General features: G+C 44.0%; 1 protein-coding gene across 2 annotated transcripts in view; it reads right to left on the minus strand.

Moving 5' to 3' along the window:
- Positions 1-1,058: 1,058 nt before the first annotated feature.
- LOC144498787 (EF-hand calcium-binding domain-containing protein 4B-like) overlaps positions 1,059-19,581 on the minus strand; it is a 157,325-nt gene continuing 138,802 nt past the window's right edge. For both annotated transcript variants that reach the window (XM_078220458.1, XM_078220459.1), the window contains exons 13-18: positions 15,372-15,507; positions 12,100-12,181; positions 10,062-10,176; positions 7,117-7,224; positions 3,367-3,443; positions 1,059-1,720 (exon numbers count right to left, since the gene is read on the minus strand). In XM_078220458.1, the coding sequence (XP_078076584.1) occupies positions 1,633-1,720; positions 3,367-3,443; positions 7,117-7,224; positions 10,062-10,176; positions 12,100-12,181; positions 15,372-15,507 (606 nt within the window). In that variant the 3' untranslated portion in view covers positions 1,059-1,632. The remainder of the gene's footprint in view (positions 1,721-3,366; positions 3,444-7,116; positions 7,225-10,061; positions 10,177-12,099; positions 12,182-15,371; positions 15,508-19,581) is intronic.

Below are 19,581 nucleotides of genomic sequence, written 5' to 3' on the forward strand. Positions count from 1 at the left end.
TCCACTCAAAGCCAAAATTGGTTGGATGACTGGTTTGTGATACAGAGTAATGTCAACAGCGTGGGTTCAATTTCCGTACCAGCTGAGATTATTCATGAAGGCCCTGCCTTTTCAACCTTGCCTCTCACCTGAGGTGTGGTGATCCTCAGGTTAAATAGTCACCAGTCTGCCAATGGTAATCTGGGACCATGGAGACGTTTTAATGAGAGCCAGTTAATCAGGAAGTTAAAACTACATTGTGTGCACTTTTCTGGAGTCTCCAAATGTTTCAAGAGGGCTCTGTATATTTGGGCCTTTTATAGAACATAGAACAGTACAGCACAGAACAGGCCCTTCGGCCCACGAGGTTGTGCCGAGCTTTATCTGAAACCAAGATCAAGCTATCCCACTCCCTATCATCCTGGTGTGCTCCATGTGCCTATCCAATAACCGCTTAAATGTTCCTAAAGTGTCTGACTCCACTATCACTGCAGGCAGTCCATTTCACACCCCAACCACTCTCTGCGTAAAGAACCTACCTCTGATATCCTTCCTGTATCTCCCACCATGAACCCTATAGTTATGCCCCCTTGTAATAGCTCCATCCACCCGAGGAAATAGTCTTTGAACGTTCACTCTATCTATCCCCTTCATCATTTTACAAACCTCTATTAAGTCTCCCCTCAGCCTCCTCCGCTCCAGAGAGAACAGCCCTAGCTCCCTCAACCTTTCCCCAAAAGACCTACCCTCCAAACCAGGCAGCATCCTGGTAAATCTCCTCTGCACTCTTTCCAGCGCTTCCACATCCTTCTTATAGTGAGGTGACCAGAACTGCACACAATATTCCAAATGTGGTCTCACCAAGGTCCTGTACAGTTGCAGCATAACCCCACGGCTCTTAAACTCCAACCCCCTGTTAATAAAAGTTAACACACTATAGGCCCTAACAGCTCTATCCACTTGAGTGGCAACCTTTAAAGATCTGTGGATATGGACCCCAAGATCTCTCTGTTCCTCCACGGTCTTCAGAACCCTACCTTTGACCCTGTAATCCACATTTAAATTAGTCCTACCAAAATGAATCACCTCACATTTATCAGGGTTAAACCCAGGCCCTATTCGCATAACCTCACTAATTTACCCTGCTAATCCCCCTGACATTAGAGTCAATTTAGTATAGCCAATCAATCTAACCCGCACATTTTTGGACTGTGGAAGGAAACCGGAGCTCCCAGAGGAAACCCACGCAGACATGGGGAGAATGTGCAAACTCTACATAGACAGTGACCCAAGCCGGGAATCGAACCCGGGTCCCTGGCACTGTGAGGCAGCAGTGCTAACCACTGTGCCACCGTGCCGATGAAGTTTGTAACAATATATAGTCATGTTGATTCTAAAGTCACACTGCTTGGAATGAATCTGTTATCAGGATCTTTACAACAGTGCTCTGCACAAAGGAGAAATTGGTGAGTCACTGAGAATGAGGTACACAATACATACCAATGACAAAGGATTCTAAAGGCAAACGTGGTTCTAAAGGCAAACATGGTAAAACAAGAGCAAGTTCCTACAGCTCAGAACTATGGAGTGAGGCCACCAATTTATTCAAGCACCTGTTCTCTCACGACAGTGTGGAGTGAACTTTGTTCATATTCATTTGCAGCAGCCTTTTTTCTTGTTACAGTCATCATCTAAATGCAAAGCATCTTCTCTCTGTTTGTCTTCCTGCTCGCTCAGTAATCTGTAAGTAGATTTTATAAAAATGAAATGACAGTCACCATTCCTCTGCATTTTTGCAGTGTTTTGTCAAAAGAGTATTTTTTTAATAACCATCTTTGAATTACTAAGTACCCACGCTCTCATTTCGGTAAAATACATTTTCACATTAAATGCCAGCTGGTTGGGATTATGAAAAGTCTTTAAACAATTGTTATGTAATCTGCATTGTTTAAATAATAATTTACTGCAATTTGAATCACACAAGTATCACTGCAGTTCTGATGACATAGTCCGATAACACCACAGCCTAAACTTTTTCCTCATTTAAAACACTTAATAACCAATGTATAGTTCACCAAGTTTTGGTGACCTGTCCTAATGTTTCCTTCTTTGAATGTTAATTATCTGTCTGATTGTACCCCTGTGAAGTGCCTTGAAATGGTTTGCTATTTTAAAGGTGCTATATAAATGCCAGTTGTTTTAATCATACAGACCAGTTGCAGTTTGAATCAGAGGATGCAACTGCAAGTACAGTTTTGTCTGCTTTTTCATATCCAGTCAAATATTTGCTCAATCTACTAATCCACATTTTCATAAATTAATTATCAACTTCATTAAATTAAATGTTCAGCCTCTGCATGGTACTGAAGAAAATCAGGTAGACTGGACCTATACTCAGGATGGGATTTTCCAGACATGCCCCATCCTGAGACTGGAAATTACCCCCCACGGTCAATAGACCTTTAAATGATCCATCAAATTTTCCATCCCGCCCACGACAATTCCTGTGCCAGGTGGGACTGGAAAATTCACCCCTTGGAAGCTTACTCAGCACAAACTGTTCCCATCCTCACACCCTGCACAACCATTTGTGTGCAGGCCCTTCTTCCCTACTCCTGATCACCAAGCCAAAGAAATTCCACAGAAACTATGAATAAGCAGGATGTCTCAGCACTTTGACCTGCATCATCAACCCAGCACAGTTATACGGAGACACCTGGATGGAGCAATGCAGTCTGCAATCAAAATGAACAGCGGCTTTATAAAACACATATAAATGACAATACCAGAGTCTATTATCATTAAAAGCAGCACTAGTCATTTTACTTCCAAGTAATCCTATGCACTCAAAAACATTAAGATATTTAGCTTGTTTGGAATGATGGAGGTGCCAAAGTTCCACTTTCATCAGCTACGGCAGTCCGAACCTTCAAAACGTCCATTCATTGCCACCTTGTCATGTCCATGTGGCTCTTTGACTGCCTTATAGGCAAAAGAAGTTTGAAATTTCCACATTGCGGACAATGCCAGAGTCATGTATTCAAGTCCTGTTCCAGTGAGCACATAATCTGGGCTGATACTCTAGTGCAGTACTGAGGGAATGCGTCACTGTTGGAGGAGTCATCTTACAAAGGAGACATTAAATTGAGGCTATGTCTGCCCTCTCGGGTGGATGCAAAAGAACCCTCGTAAAGTTAAATGTTTGAAGTGTTTGTCTAATATCTATAGACTATGAAATGCTGGATAATCTTTATTCTTTCTTTTACTCCTTTACAAATGGCAAATCTGACAGATACCATGGGAGAACAGACAGATTTTAGACAGTTTTGTTTAATTGAGCAGACATATTTTCAATGCACAAATAAAGCCAAGGGAATAACAATTTACCTTGCCACATGCATCAGTGATTCCATTACGTTGTATCCTGATTTGGCACTGCATTCATAGAATACTGCATTGTATTCCTAATTTAAAAATACAGTTTTGTTAATTATTTTTTATATGCATGACATATTGACAGATTTAATTCCGATTTCCGCTTCCAAAAAGGAACAACTGTCTTCCTTGCAAATACACTAGTATGCATGGGCCACAAGGACTGTTTCTGTGCTGTACCTCTTATATAATGGGGCGGCACGGTAGCACAGTGGTTAGCACTGCTGCTTCACAGCTCCAGAGACCCGGGTTCGATTCCCGGCTTGGGTCACTGTCTGTGTGGAGTTTGCACGTTCTCCCTGTGTCTGCATGGGTTTCCTCCGGGTGCTCCGGTTTCCTCCCACAGTCCAAAGATGTGCGCGTTAGGTTGATTGGCCATGCTAAAATTGCCCCTTAGTGTCCTGAGATGCATAGGTTAGAGGGATTAGTGGGTAAAATATGTAGGGATATGGGGGTAGGACCTGGGTGGGATTGTGGTCGGTGCAGACTCGATGGGCCGAATGGCCTCTTTCTGTACTGTAGGGTTTCTATGATTCTATGATAATTCATGTGAAAGATTGGATCAAAATTCCAATAGACTATTAAATAAACTGTTTACACTTCAAGTGGTTCAAGGATATATTTCAAATACAATCATTTCCACCATGAGACTTACTTATAATGTTTCACCAAGTCAAGTCACATTATGTTAAGAATGTCATTCAGGAATACACAACACCACTGTCTCAGGCAACAAGGGATGAGGAATAAATATGGCCTTACCAGCATCACCACATCAGAGAACAAATAATTTTTTTTTAAAAACAGGATTAGTGATACCAAAATTGTATAAGCCTTGGTCGAATTCAAATACAGGTTCCTTGTAGTTTTCATCACTAAGTCAGCATCTTTATCACTGATACTACATAGAACCTACAGGGGCAGAAACAGGCTATTTGGCCCAACTAGTCTCTGCCAGTGTTTATGTTCCATATGTACCCCCTCCATTTATTTAACCCCATCAACATAACTTTTCTCTTTCCCCGAGTGTACCTCTCTAACTTCTTAAATGCATTCACTTCAATATTCTCAACCATTCTGTATGGTACCGATTTCTGGGTAAAGCAATTTCTCCTGAATTCCTTGATTTTTTTTTTAACAAAGAAATAGTTACAAAGGCTGTTGTGTACAAAGAGTTTCTCTGATTGGAGTGTGTCAATCACACCAAGTTTATTCAGCAGAAACGTCCGCAAATATGTATTTAATTCACTCCTGGTGACTTTTGTTTTTAAAAAGAGAGTGTATAAACAGCACAGTAAGTGGTTATTACATGCTCATTATTCTTGGCACAGTGGGAGCATTGATGATAGTAAGAAGTCTCACAACACCAGGTTAAAGTCCAACAGGCTTATTTGGCTCCTGAGGAGGCTCCCAAAGGACCCTGAGACTCTGAAAGCTTGTGCTGCCAAATAAGCCTGTTGGACTTTAACCTGGTGTTGTGAGACTTCTTACTGTGCTTACTGTGCTTACCCCAGTCCAACGCCGGCATCTCCACATCATAGCATTGATGATCCCAGAGAAGGCTGCAAAATTCCACAGCTAATTGTCATTCTACACCCCCAAAAAAGCAACACAGAAAAAATGGATTACAGATTCACCAGTCAACTGGAACCAATCCAGTCAATAATACTGTTACAACACAGAGGTTAGTCTCTCAGGGAATCAAGGGAGTGGGCAGCAAAGTGGGATTGAAGCCCAAAATCAGCCATGATTGTATTGAATGAGCAGGCTCTCCTTTATCTTGCGTCGTAATCTGATAAAAATATTTGGGAAGGTGTTAACTGTTCTTAATTAAGGTTTAGAGGGTCATTAACATTAAGGCCTGACACTCGCTTTAATTGAATAATTAACACGGGTAACTTATTTAAATAGCCAGGAACTTTAACTAAACGAGTAACATATTAATTTAAGTACCGTTCGACCAAAATGCTGTTCGAATAATACAAGGAATATTCATTACCAAAACAGTAATAATGGAATTTTAGTCAATCTCAAAGAAATTATACAACCAGGCTTGATGTTTTTTCGGAAGCTTTGGAGTTCTTTGATAGTTATCCGCTCTCTGTAAGCGCTGTCTGATTTGGTTAGAGAACAAGTTATCTTAAGACCTATCTGAAGATGGCAGAGTTAAAAACTAACTGCTGCAGTTGATCTAACTGCCTTTAACTGCTTCAGGTGATCTGGCTTCTGGTTGAACTCCTGGCTCAACCCCTGGTGGAACTGAACTCAAGGCAGTTGAGTTCCTTTTTATAATCATAATGATTTTTCAACATTCCTGTACTTGGATTGGCCTGAGGTTGACAGCAACAGCAAATTCAAATCTGATAGGTTCCCTTTAGCTGAGTGTCTTCTTTAAACTCATAGGCTAACAAAAATGCAAAAACCTGCAGAGCCCGTTACCAAGGCAACCCTGATGCTTGGTCCTTTTGAAACAAATATTTCAACCTGGAGTCGGTGTGCACTCTGCGTTTTAGCACAGAACTCAAAAACAGTTTTTAAAGGACCATGCACTGTTTTCATTCCCTCTAGCATTTTCTACAATTCTTTTATGTGACAAGTGGCGTTCCTCAGGGATCAGCGCTGGGACCTTTGCTGTTTGTAATATATATAAATGATTTGGAGGAAAATGTAACTGGTTTGATTAGTAAGTTTACGGATGACACAAAGGTTGGTGGATTTGCGGATAGCGATGAGGACCATCAGAGGATACAGCAGGATGTAGATCAGTTGGAGACTTGAGCGGAGAGATGGCAGATGGAGTTTAAGCCGGACAAATGTGAGGTAATGCATTTTGGAAGGTCTAATATAGATAGGAAATATACAGTAAATGGCAGAACCCTTAAGAGTATTGATAGGCAAAGGGATCTGGGTGTACAGGTACGCAGGTCACTGAAAGTGGCAATGCAGGTGGAGAAGGTAGTCAAGAAGGCATACAGCATGCTTGCCTTCATCAGCCGGGGCATTGAGTTTAAAAATTGTCAAGTCATGTTGCAGCTTTATAGAACCTTAGTTAGGCCGCACTTGGAATATAGTGTTCAATTCTGGTCGCCACACTACCAGAAGGATGTGGAGGCTTTGGAGAGGGTACAGAAAAGATTTACCAGGATGTTGCCTGGCATGGAGGGCATTAGCTATGAGGAGAGGTTGGAGAAACTTGGTTTGTTCTCACTGGAACGACAGAGGTTGAGGGGTGACCTGATAGAAGTCTACAAGATTATGAGAAGCATGGATAGAATGGATAGTCAGAAGCTTTTTCCCAGGGTGGAAGAGTCAATTACTAGGGGGCATAGGTTTAAGGTGCAAGGGGCAAGTTTTAAACGAGATGTACGAGGCAGATTTTTTACACACAGGGTGGTGGGTGCCTGGAACTCGTTGCCAGGGGAGGTAGTGGAAGCGGATACGGTAGTGACTTTTAAGGGGCGTCTTGACAAATACATGAATAGGATGGGAATAGAAGGATATGGTCCCCGGAAGGGTAGGGGGTTTTAGTTCATTCGGGTAGCATGGTCAGTGCAGGCTTGGAGAGCCGAAGGGCCTGTTCTTGTGCTGTAATTTTCTTTGTTCTTTATATCTTCACAACCAATGTAATTGACTGTCCCACAATTTTTAATTGCAAAATAGTCCAAAATATAGTCGCAGACTTGAAGTCAATGCTCTGCTTACCTCTGCTAATCTTTCACCTTCTGCTTGTGACACCTGTCGTGGTTCATAGTCCAGAGCATCTATCTTGTTGCCAAGTAAACAAATGGCTGCCCTCTCGTCCATTCCTTCCTGATTAACCAGAATAGTAAGAAACGCCATTTATTTTGGGTGGAAGCAACAGGATGTTATTTTTATTTCCATTCCAGAAACCTTGATTTAGTATAATCCAAAATGGGAATAAAACAGACAGGTAAACAAAGAAAAAAATGAGAAGAGTTGAGTGAAATCTCACCGTATAGTGCTCATTTCTCAGCTGATAGGGCACCGTTTCACCAGGGGCGATTCTCCAGCCCCGCTCACACAAATGCAAATTCCATAATGGCCGGAAAATCTCACGAGAGGGGCCTTAACGTGATTTGCACTGGGGAGAATTCATTTTGAGATTTGAGCCCGAGTGGTCTCGGATATGGCTGGGCAGTACTCTGGCATTGTCCCCAGCACCCGGGCAGTGCCAACCTGACTGCCAAATGCCAGAAGGCAGTCCCAGGTTGGCACTGCTAAGGGACAAGGCAGATCCTGAAGGGGGCGCCTATAGGCGAGCCCATAGCGGGTGTTTGCACACGTAGAACGGGGTGGGCCTTTGATGCTGGAAATGCGGGGGGATGTCCCAATGATGACAGCGATTAAAGGGAGGGGGGCGGGGGGAGGGCCTTTGATTCCACTAGGGGGAGGGAGGGAGGTGTGAATGATTGGCAGGGGCCTTAAAGGTTAATCTGAGCCCGGGGCACCCTTTATAAATGGCACCCTGATCTCTGAGGAGCAAAATTCTCTGACATCTTTAAGCCCCGCCCCTTCCACTCATGGCCCAAATCACCCCCCACCCCCCTCCCCCACCCCCACTCCAGAGAATGTGAGACGGATTGTGATCGGAATCGTTCTGACCAATGCAGCGGGAAGCGCCCCGGATTCCCACCAGAGATGCCACTTAGGGCGGGGTTTCCCGGCCGTGCTCGCCCCAAGACTGGAAATTCCCACCTGAGGTCAACAGACCTTTGCACGGTCCTTTGCACGGTGCTGCTACAATTCCCATGGCGGGCGAGATGGGAAAATTTCATCCTTAGTCATATTTTTGGGGAGAATTGCACCCAACATTTCCCATCAGTCAGATCTATATCCGGAGGATCTCCATGTCAGGATGGGAGTACAGGTAGCTTAAACACAAGAATTAGGAGCAATGAAGCATATGGCCTGTGAGCCTGCTCTGTCATTCAATATGATCATGGCTGATTTTGAGCTTTAATCTCACTTTCCTACCCACTCCCTTGATTCCATGAGAGGCTGAAAGCTATCCCAGCTTTAAACGTAATAACTTTGGAGGATCCACAACCCTTTGGGGTAGAGAATTCCAAAGATTTGAGTGAAAAATATTTTCCTCATTCCAGTCCTCAGGCATTACATAGAATCATAGAATCCCTACAGTGCAGAAGGAGGACATATGCCCATTGAGCCTGCAATCCCATCCAGGCCCTACTCCCGCAACCCCACACATTTACCCTGCTAATCCTCCCCAACACCAGGGTCAATTCAGCATGGCCAATCAACCTATCCCACACATCTTTGGACTGTGGGAGGAAACCGGAGCACCCGGAGGAAACCCACGCAGACACGGGGAGAAAGTGCAAACTCCACACTGACAGTGACCTGAGGTCGGAATTGAACCTGGGTCCTTGGCACTGGAAGGAAGCAGTACTAACCACTGTGCCACCCATTTGGCAGTGGTGGGGGCAGCAGGAGAAGAAAAATGATTATCATAGAATCATAGAATCCCTACAGTGCAGGAGGCCGCCATTTGGCCCATCGAGTCTGCACCGACAACAATCCCACCTAAGCCCTATCCCCATAACCCCACACATTTACCCTGCTAACCTCTTTAACCTATGCATCCCAGGACACTATGGGACAATTTAGCACGGCCAATGCACCTAACCCGCACAACTTTGGACTGTGGGAGGAAACCGGAGCACCCGGAGGAAACCCACGCAGACACAGGGAGAACGTGCAAACTCCACACAGACAGTGACCCAAGCCAGGAATCGAACTCAGGTCCCTGGAGCTGTGAGGCAGTAGTGCTAACCACTGTGTCACCGTGCCGCCCATTACCATTTTCTACAAAAACCATTAAGCAAAATGGTTGCGGATGCTCAGCCCTTGATTATTGTATTCTAAGAAGCCTGCCCTTTGACTTACAGCTGAGATTCAAAACTCACAACAGAGGATTGAACCATTGAATTCAGAGGCTAATGAGGTGGAAGATGAAGACCAGGGGAACCCTACCACAGTTCTGAGAAGAAGGCGGCAGGGGGCGAGAGAAAAGTGTAGGAAATATGGCGGACACAGTGGAGGGGCCCTGTCAATAGTCACAAAATTCTCAAAATGGGTAGCTATACGGATAAGCCCATCTCAACCACACATCTAAGAATGCGTTGCCGCACCAAATGTTCTGCACCAGACTGTCTTTAAAAATAGCAGTTCCATGAAAAAGCAAATAGCCGCTTTCTTCCTGCAGCCACTCTCATAGAATCCCTAGAGTGCAGGAAGAGGCCATTCGAGTTTGCACTGACAACAATCCCACCCAGGCCCTATTCCCGTAACCCCACGTATCCACCCTGATAGTCCCCCTGACACTAAGGGGCAATTTAGCACGGCCAATCAACCTAACCTGCACATCTTTGGACTATGGGAGGAAACTGGAGCTCCCGGAGAAAACCCACGCAGACGTGGGGAGAATGTGCTAACTCCACACAGTGACCCAAGGGTGAAATCGAATTTGGATCCCTGGCGCTGTGAGGCAGCAGTGCTAACCGCGATACTACAGTGCTGCCCAAAAAAAAACATATCTTCACAAAGCATTTCCTCAGTGTTAGAAGCGCACTGCCTGCATATTCACAAGTTCTTTACTCTCCTACCTGAACACTGGTCATCCAATTCCTGACAGCAGTGAACGAGGTCTCAGACGTGACATCGTACACCACCAGCACGCCATCAGCTTTGCGAAAATACTGCTTAGTTATGCTGCGAAACCTGGAAATAACAAATCACAATGTGTAATCACTGAACCAGAATCTGCCTCATAGTTTTCTCAGAAACATAGAGCAAGGAGACTGCCTTCCTTGTCACCAGGATGAATTTAATTACATTATATGTGAAATGTATAATTTCCAGTCAGTGACGTTTTATATCAGGCTATTATACCTGATGAGATTACTGCCTTGCCTCTAAAATATTGTTCTATATTTATGTCAGGGAATGGTAAGATAGATGCGAGTGGATGAGATAAATAACACTTGAGTTTGTAAATTGGAACCCATTGGATTTTTCAGTCAAATATTTAACACATTGGCTACAAATTTAAGATGTACAGCTGCATTTTAGGAAAGCTAAAGTGACATTGTAATTAGCTTTATATTCGCAATGAAGTTTTACTCGTGCACATTGCTCATTAACATTGTACAATATGCAATAAGGTAGATCTTCAGTTTATAGAGATACAATGTGCGTAAAGTTGAAGTTTTCTTTCTGCCACGGCTCAGGTATGGATATTGGTCTGTTCACATTTTTTTCATGTGCAGTTAACATTACTACCAATTTTCCTCTTACCCAAAATCCCTATGTCCTACCCGGGTGTCATATTGAAAGGGCGCTCAGCGTCACTGACCCACTATTGCCAAAAGAAGGTGGATCTCAGGAAAATGAAGATGGATCTCTGGGAGCACTCTGCGGTTGGAGGATGGACCCCCTCCAGGACACTGAGTCTGGTAGATCCATCTGTAGATGTTCCCCCCACCCACTGCTGTGATGTTCTAGGGTCCAGGGTTGTCGGCAGCCTCCACCCCAAACTCTGGAGGCAACACCGAGCAGTGTCCAGGTAAGTCCTAACATCTGCACACCATGTTGTTCCAGACGTGTTTCGCACCGGTGTGTGTTTTCCTGCATGGTGCCACGGAGAATCAGAGTTGGGTGATCAGACCTTCATCTGCATCCCATTAGTGGGATGCAAATAAGGCTCATACCTCCCATCTCCAGCGGGTTTCCTAATCCACCATGGCGGGCACCAGTGGGAAATCATGTTGGAAATTCACACCGGGTGTAAAACCAATTTTTGGGCCTCCCACCAGATTCTCCCCCACCCACAGACTGTGGAACCCGTTGGTGGGACTGGGGAGGATTCCGCCCACAGCCACTTAATCCCAAATTAAGGACAAAAATAGTTTCCAATTTTTAATAAATAGGAAATGTAAACCAGTAACAGGACACAAGCATCAAGGATTTCTTCAGACCCCTGATCAACTTCAGTTGATCTTTCTCTACACCCTAGCTATGACTGTAACACGGCATTCTGCACTCTCTCCTTTCCTTCTCTATGAATGGTATGCTTTGTCTGTATAGCGCACAAGAAACAATACTTTTCACTGTACATGTGACAATAATAAATCAAATCAAATCACCTCTTTCCCTCTACTACAGTAACTTTGGCAAAAGTTTGTCAGACACTCTATGGATATGCGTAAATGACATTTGAAACAAACAGAAGACTTGAAGCAATTTCTGGTAAAGACCTTGACTACTGCGAATTTCCCATGTTGTGCACAATTCGCAACACAAGACTGCAGCCAAACTGCACAGTATAGCAATTAATATATTAAAATGGTGTCAGTTACAGTGCAGACAGATTTAAAGAAATACATTTTTTACACTGACATCCATTGGAAACAACACAGCCAAGTATCCCTTATAACATATCCTCCAATCACTGAGATAAACTTTTGACCCTCTACTTTATCAACAAGGATTCTCTCCCCAACTCCAAAAGATACAGCAAGATAGGGATTTAAATCTGTTTTTGTTTTTAAATCGGTCAACTTCAACCCTAAAGCTAGTCGTGCTCGAATATTTTCCCTTTCAGCGAATTGTTAGTCAGGGGTGAGGGAGTTGGGGGTTAGGTACCTTTCTTGCCCTGCCGTGTCCCACAGCTGTAATGCCACACGGGTTTTGTCTACAACCAGACTCTTCACTTGAAAATCAATGCCTAAAAATAGAAAGAAAAAGCATTGAAAAGAATGGCACAGAAGATACAGATTTTAGCACGTTGTTCATTAGAGAGAAATAATATTGTCTGGTCACTTCAATACATTTATTCCTCAGCCAGACAGAAAAAGTGAGGTGGATGAAACACAATGCTGGAGGCATTGAGAAGTCAAAACTCTTCTCTGCTGTTTTATGTACTTATTGAGGCACCCATGGCAAATTACTTATTATTAATTTGATGGAGCTAATTATTAAAATAAGATGTCCAAATCTGACACCCGAATAAGAAACATAGATTTGTATGTCATCTTTCCAATACTTAAATATTTCCCATTCATTAAATTACTTTTTAGGGTAAGTTTACCTGCAGCCAGCAATGTACACACACTGCAGATAGCAATGAGAAAAATGATGAGATTCTTCAGACCTTTTCCCCTTCACTGCAGTACCTGCTTTTGTAGCGGAGTGGGCCGGGAGACTCGAGCGGAGGCCGTTTCGCGGGCTTCCCACTGGGTGTCACGGCCTCCGTGGGTCTCCGGCAGCCGTACCTCCGGCGCCATCAGCTCCGGGACTGAAGTCTAGCTCCCCACTAATGGGGATCTAGAGGCCCAACCCCACTGGAGTGAGGGGGGGCCATCAGGAGTAAGGTGGGGGGCTGCCCCCTCGGCATTGCCAGCTTGGCCCCCGGCACTGTCCATGGGGCAAAGTAAATGCCCAGGGGGCACCTTGGCACTGCCCACTGAGCATCAGGCAGTGTCACGGGGTCAGGGCCTAATAGGGGTGCCTCTGGGGGGAGTGCTGTAGGGGTGGGGAGTTCTGCTGCCACTCTGCACTGGGGGTGGGGAGGGGGTGGGGGGGCATTGAGGCTGGCCAGACATGTTCGGGGGTTCAACGATGAAGGATCGCGGGGCTGGCCAGCAATCGAGAGGCTAGTCGTGCAGGGCTACTGCTCATGCGCCAATCCCGGCGCTGACAGGTCGGCTCATACGCAGTGGCCCGCTCAGCACTATGCTGTCGGCCTCTACAGTGAGAATAGGCCTCACCACTGAATTTTCACGAGATTCCCGCTAGTGCACTCTGCAATGTACAGAGTGCGAGAGGTTCAATTTGAAATTCCCACTGAAAGAAACTGCAGGATTTACTCCAGTTTTTACACAAATTCGACACTTAGATTTTTTGGGGGGAGAATCACCCCCTCCAGCTCCAGCTCTTTCGCCAAACGAGACCACAAGCCATTTTATGACTTTCACTCTTTTACTCTGGATTGATCCAGTAAACACAAATTACCTTTTGAATTGTAATTATGTGGGTTGCCAGCCTCTAGACAGCAACCAGAGATTTTCCTAACTAAATTACATTCAAAATTGAATTTCTAAAACTAAAAGGCTGTACCTCTAAATCATATGAACTATGACACTACGCATACCTAACAATTGAGGGGTAAGTATTGGCCAAGACACTGGGAAAATTACCCTTACTCTTCTTCAATATAGTGTCATAGGATCTGTTATGTCCATGTGAGAAGGCAGATGGGAGATTGATTTAAGGTATCATCAAAAGGCGGCACTTTCAATGCTACAGCACTCCTTCGGAGTGTCAGCCTAGGTTTTGTGCCCAGGTTTCTGGGGTAGAATTTAAACCCAAAACTGACCGCAAAGTTAAAAGTACTGCCACAGATGTCACCCCTTTAATTTATGCACCTATCATGGGTAATTTTTATTTTTAAAAGCTCTGAAATGAAGCTTCACAATGTCGCTGTAGGTGAATACACTGCCCAGTATTGTACAAGACACATAGAGCAAAAAGCTCTTGAGTTTGCGCGAATCAGCTACTTCAGTGGTTCCCAAACTTTTTTCACTGGGCCGCACTTTCGGAATAGAAATTTGCTCGCGCCACACCGAATTTTTTATTGATAAGAAATACATTCAAAAACAAAAAAAAACTCCTAGCAGTGCTTGATTCATAACATAGAACACAACTACTTTATAATATGATCATGGGACATCCAGAAAGTATAAACCAATGCTTGTTTAAACCATGTTTAAATGTTTCTTTGATTGTCCTTGAATCTTTCCGCCACACTTACCATCCTCTCTCGCCGCACCAGTGTGGCACGCTGCACCCTTTGGGAACCACTGAGCTCCTTGTTCGTGGTCACAAAAAGACCTGGTTACTGTGGCTACAGTAAGAACAATATTGACAAAATAGCTAGGCCCTAAAGTGTTACTATTGGATACGTGTTTATAAATGCTCAACAAATTAATCAAACATTTCTCACTATAATCTAATTGGACGACCTCCAACAACACACACAGGAGGAAGAATTTTAGACACTTGTATTAAGCACTTGTGCAGCATATTTCAGTGGCCGAATATTTAGCCAGAAAGGGCATCTCTCTAAAGCTTTTGCTAAGGATAAAATGAGACTTAAGCATGACACGAGTAAGACAGCCTGTCGGCAAACAAAGTCTAGAAAGAAAGGCTTCCATTTATATGGCGCCTTTCATGACCTCAGGACACCCAAAGCGCTTCAGAGATAACGAAGTCCCTTTTGAATTAAGTTGAAAACATGGCAGCCAATTCACATAGCAAATATTAAAATAACTGACCAGATAAGATGTTTTATTCAAAAACAGAAAATGCTGGAAAAACTCATCAGGTCTGACAGCATCTGTGGAGAGAGAATAGAGCCAACGTTTCGAGTCTGGGTGACCTTCCATCCTGACGAAGGGTCATCCAGACTCGAAACGTTGGCTCCGTTCTCTCTCCACAGATGCTGTCAGACCTGCTGAGTGTTTTCAGCATTTTCTGCTTTTGTTTCAGATTCCATCATCCGCAGTGTTTTATTCGTTGATTGAGGGATAAACAATGGACAGAAGCATTGGGATAACACTCCTGCTCTTCCTTGAATAGTGTTGTGGTATCCTTTGTGGCTTCTTGAGAGAGCAGAAGGGGTTCCGGATTATTATCTTATCTGAAAGATGGCTCCTCTCAGCATTCCCTCAATTTTGAACTGAGGTGTTAGCATAGATTATGTGGGATCCAGGATCATGGCTGAAGAATGGTCACTTTGGTAGGACACATTGGCTGTTGGAGCAATACCCCAGTACAGTTCAGCCCCTTCACAATGGAAAAGTCAAGGAAAGTTATTTTTATACATGAAGGTATACAGTTAAAAATTCAATATTTACCAATTGTGGCATTAATTTCTGTGAGAAATCGGTTGTAGCAGAATCGATGGATAAAGGAGCTCTTTCCAACTCCAGAGTTCCCGATAAACACCACTTTAAATATTCTATCAGGGGAAGGTGCCAATGCCTCAGACTCCTGGATAGAAAGAACGAAAGAAGAATCAGTTGACCTCCTTCATACCTCACCCATTCCCAGGTACAGCACACTTCATTGCACCATATCCCACCCATTCCCAGGTACAGAATACTTTTTCATAGTACCATTCCCCATCCATTCCCAGGTACAGAATACTTCTTCATAGTATCATATCCCACCCATTCCAAGTAAAGCACAATTCTTCATTGTTCCATATCCCACTTTATTATTCCCGGATACCCCACATCTTTTCATAGTCCTGTGTATATATAAGCTTTGACAGCACCAAATTGTACTGGATCTCCTCTCTTTATTAACTTCGCTGTCTTTACCACATCAATAAATTTAGAAGTTAAATGTTGCACTTGTCCAATATTGAATGAGCACAAGAATCAAAATTTATCACAGCAATCTGTTGTGAAAGTAATACTTTGAGCTTTATACCAAGAAAAAGCCCAAAGCAAACATAACAGACAACACAATAAATCAAAGAACCTTGTAAAAGGCATTATTGCAATGCAATTGTTCCAAGTGGTGTCATTAAAAACATAATTAAAATATAATATATCCATGTGAAAGGAAACAGGTTGTGTTTTCTTATGAATTGATATATTGATGGGAAATTAATTCCAACTCAGATAAAAATCTCCTCTGGCATTTGACTTTAAGAAGAGAATAGTAAAGACCCAATAACTCATGCAATAGAGAATAAGCTCGGAGCCAAAAGATAAGGGGCTGGTTCAGTAGCTAATAGTCGCCATTGCCCATAGACTTTTTACTGGCTTTAGATTGAGATGTTCCTCTGAGCTAAAGAGAATATCACCCTCTGAAAACATCAGGAATCTATGTACCATTGGGATTGTTTGGCAGTATTTAAGACTTGTCACACTACGTGCACTAGAATGGACAAACACTAATTTTCAAGCCAGTTTATCGTGCGTGTATCAGACAAGTCCAGCAACTTGACACAATTCAATATACTTTAGTGATGGGGTTTTCAGCAAGATGGCATTACCATGCAGCTTCTAAGACAGCAGCTTCTTGATTGGTAAATTTAACTGTGCATGTATGATCACTAGATACAATATTGTCCAATTTACAGGTTTATGCCAGTGAAAGCTATTAGCCTCACTGTCATTTTGACCACAATTCAGCTCAAGCATTTTGCGTCAGTCACTCTATCTCACTTTATTTAGTTCTCTGCTGTACAGCCCGGAAGTTCAAACATTAGGGAAAAAAATCAGTCAATATTGGAGGAGAAGCAAGCTGAGGTGCGGAGGGGAGAGGAGTGGATGCGAGGGGAGAGGAGTGGATGCGAGGGGAGAGGAGTGGATGCGAGGGGAGAGCAGTGGATGCGAGGGGAGAGGAGTGGACGCGAGGGGAGAGGAGTGGATGCGAGGGGAGAGGAGTGGATGCGAGGGGAGAGGAGTGGATGCGAGGGGAGAGCAGTGGATGCGAGGGGAGAGGAGTGGATGCGAGGGGAGAGCAGTGGATGCGAGGGGAGAGCAGTGGATGCGAGGGGAGAGCAGTGGATGCGAGGGGAGAGCAGTGGATGCGAGGGGAGAGCAGTGGATGCGAGGGGAGAGGAGTGGATGCGGGGGGAGAGGAGTGGATGCGAGGGGAGAGGAGTGGACGCGAGGGGAGAGGAGTGGATACGAGGGGAGAGGAGTGGATGCGAGGGGAGAGGAGTGGATTCGAGGGAAGAGGAGTGGGTACGAGGGGAGAGGAGTGGGTACGAGGGGAGAGGAGTGGGTACGAGGGGAGAGGAGTGGGTACGAGGGGAGAGGAGTGGGTACGAGAGGAGAGGAGTGGGTACGAGGGGAGCGGAGTGGATTTGAGGGAGAGGAGTGGATACGGGGGAAGAGGAGATGAGAAGCGGGGAAACAAAAGGATAGGAGGGCAGGTGAATGAAGTGGTAGAATGGAAATGAAAAGGGAGGTGGAGAGGAGTGGGGATCATTGGTGAGGAGAGTTGAGAAAAGAGACATGAATGGAGAGCTGAAGCGGCTCAGTGGCACAGCAGTTAGCACTGCTGCCTCACAACGCCAGGGACCCAAGTTCAATTCTGGCCTTGGATGACTGTCAATATGGAATTTGCACATTCTCCCCGTGTCTGCGTGGGTTTCCTCCAGATGCTCTGGTTTCCTCCCACAGTCTAAAAATGTGCATGTTAGGTGGATTGGCTATGCTAAGTTCTCCCTTAGTGTCCAAAGATGTGTAAGTTAGATGGATTGGCCATGGTAAATTCATGGGGTTACAGGGATAGGGCAGGGGCTGGGGCTAGATAAGATGCTCTATCAGAGAGTTGGTGCAGACTTCACGGGCCAAATGGCTTCCTTCCGCACTGTAGGTATTTTATGGGACAGCGGTGAGATTTAAGGATAAATGAGCAAGGGAGGAGACAGAAATCAAGAGTGGAAAGCAGTGGAAAGAAGAAAGGAATAGCGATGGATCAAGAGCTGAGGAGATGAATGGATAGGAGCGGATAACAGAGGAGATGAATGAAGATAAGAGAAGTGGAGAAAAGAGGAACAAGATGAGGAGAGGCATGGAGAGACAAGGATTGATAGAGTGAGGAGTGGAGATGAGATGAACAGTGGAGAGATAGAGATAGAAGGGAGAGATGAGGAGATGAGACAAGTAGAAATGAATGGAGAAATAAAGGTAGCATTGAAGATAAGACGATTAGGGTGTGAAGAAGTGAAAAGTGGAGATGAATTGAGAGGTGCAGAGAATTATGCCTGCTATCTATGTTCTTCTAGATGTTAGAGATCATGGGTTTGGAAGGTTCTGTTGAAGAGGAATTGGGAAACTGCTGCAATTCATCTTGTAGATGATACACACTGCAGCCATGCTCTGTGGATACAAAGATTACGAACATATGAAATAGGAGGAGTAGATCATTTGGTCCTTCGAGCCTGCTGCACCATTCGATAAGATCATAGCTGATCAGATTCCACCTATTCCAATAACCTTTCACCCTCCCTTGCTTATCAAGAATCCATCTCCCTCTGCCTTCAAATATTGAAAAGCTCTGCTTCCACTGCCATTTGAGAAAGAGTTCCAAAGACTTACAACCCTCAGATAAGCATTCTCCTCATCTCTGCCATAAATGAGTGACCGCTTATTTTTAAACAGTGGCCTTTGTACTAGATTCTCCCAAAAAAGCAAACATCCTCTTGACACCGACCCTGTCAAGACCCCTCTTATATGTTATATGTTTCAATTAAGTCACCTCTTATTCTTTTAAACTTCAGCGAATACAAACCTCACCTGTCCAACCTTCTTCATAAGACAGCCTGTCCAATCCTGATATTAGTTTAGTAAATCTTCTCTGAATGGCTTCCAATGCATTTACATCTTTCCTTAAATAAGGGGACCAAAACTGTTCTCAGTATTCTAGATGTGGCCTCACCAAAGCCTTGTACAACTGAAGCATAACCTCCCTTCTATATTCCTTTTGTAGCCTCCTTGTGTCTTCTTTACATTGTACTATCCCACCTATTTTCATGCCATCAGTAAATTCACTAACCATCCCTTAAACCCTTTATCCAAATCATTTAAACGAATGGTAAAAAGTTAAGGCCCCAGAACTGATTCCTGTGGCATACCACGCTTCACATCCTTCAACGACAAAAGGACCAATTTATGCCATGTCTTTATTTCCTGTTATCTAGTCGATCTTCTGTCCATGCCAATATGTTACCCCTATACCATGAGCTTTTATTTTTTGCAATAACCTTTGATGTGGCACCTTATCAAATGTCTTCTGGAAGTCTAAATGCAGAACATCCATCCACCAGTTCCTCTTTATCTGCAGCAGACATTACTTCTTCAAAGAATTCCCAATAAGTTAGGTAAACGTAGTTCCCGTTTCACAAAGCCATGTTGACTCTGCTTGATTATCCTGAATTAGAGTCATAGAGTCATAGAGGTTTACAGCATGGAAACAGGCCCTTTGGCCCAACTTGTCCATGCCGCCCTTTGTTTTTTAAAACCCCTAAACTAATCCTAATTGCCCGCAATTGGCCCATATCCCTCTATACCCATTGTACCCATGTAACTATCTAAATGC

Source organism: Mustelus asterias, chromosome 9, assembly GCF_964213995.1.
Source record: "Mustelus asterias chromosome 9, sMusAst1.hap1.1, whole genome shotgun sequence".
Classification (NCBI taxonomy): Eukaryota; Metazoa; Chordata; class Chondrichthyes; order Carcharhiniformes; family Triakidae; genus Mustelus; species Mustelus asterias.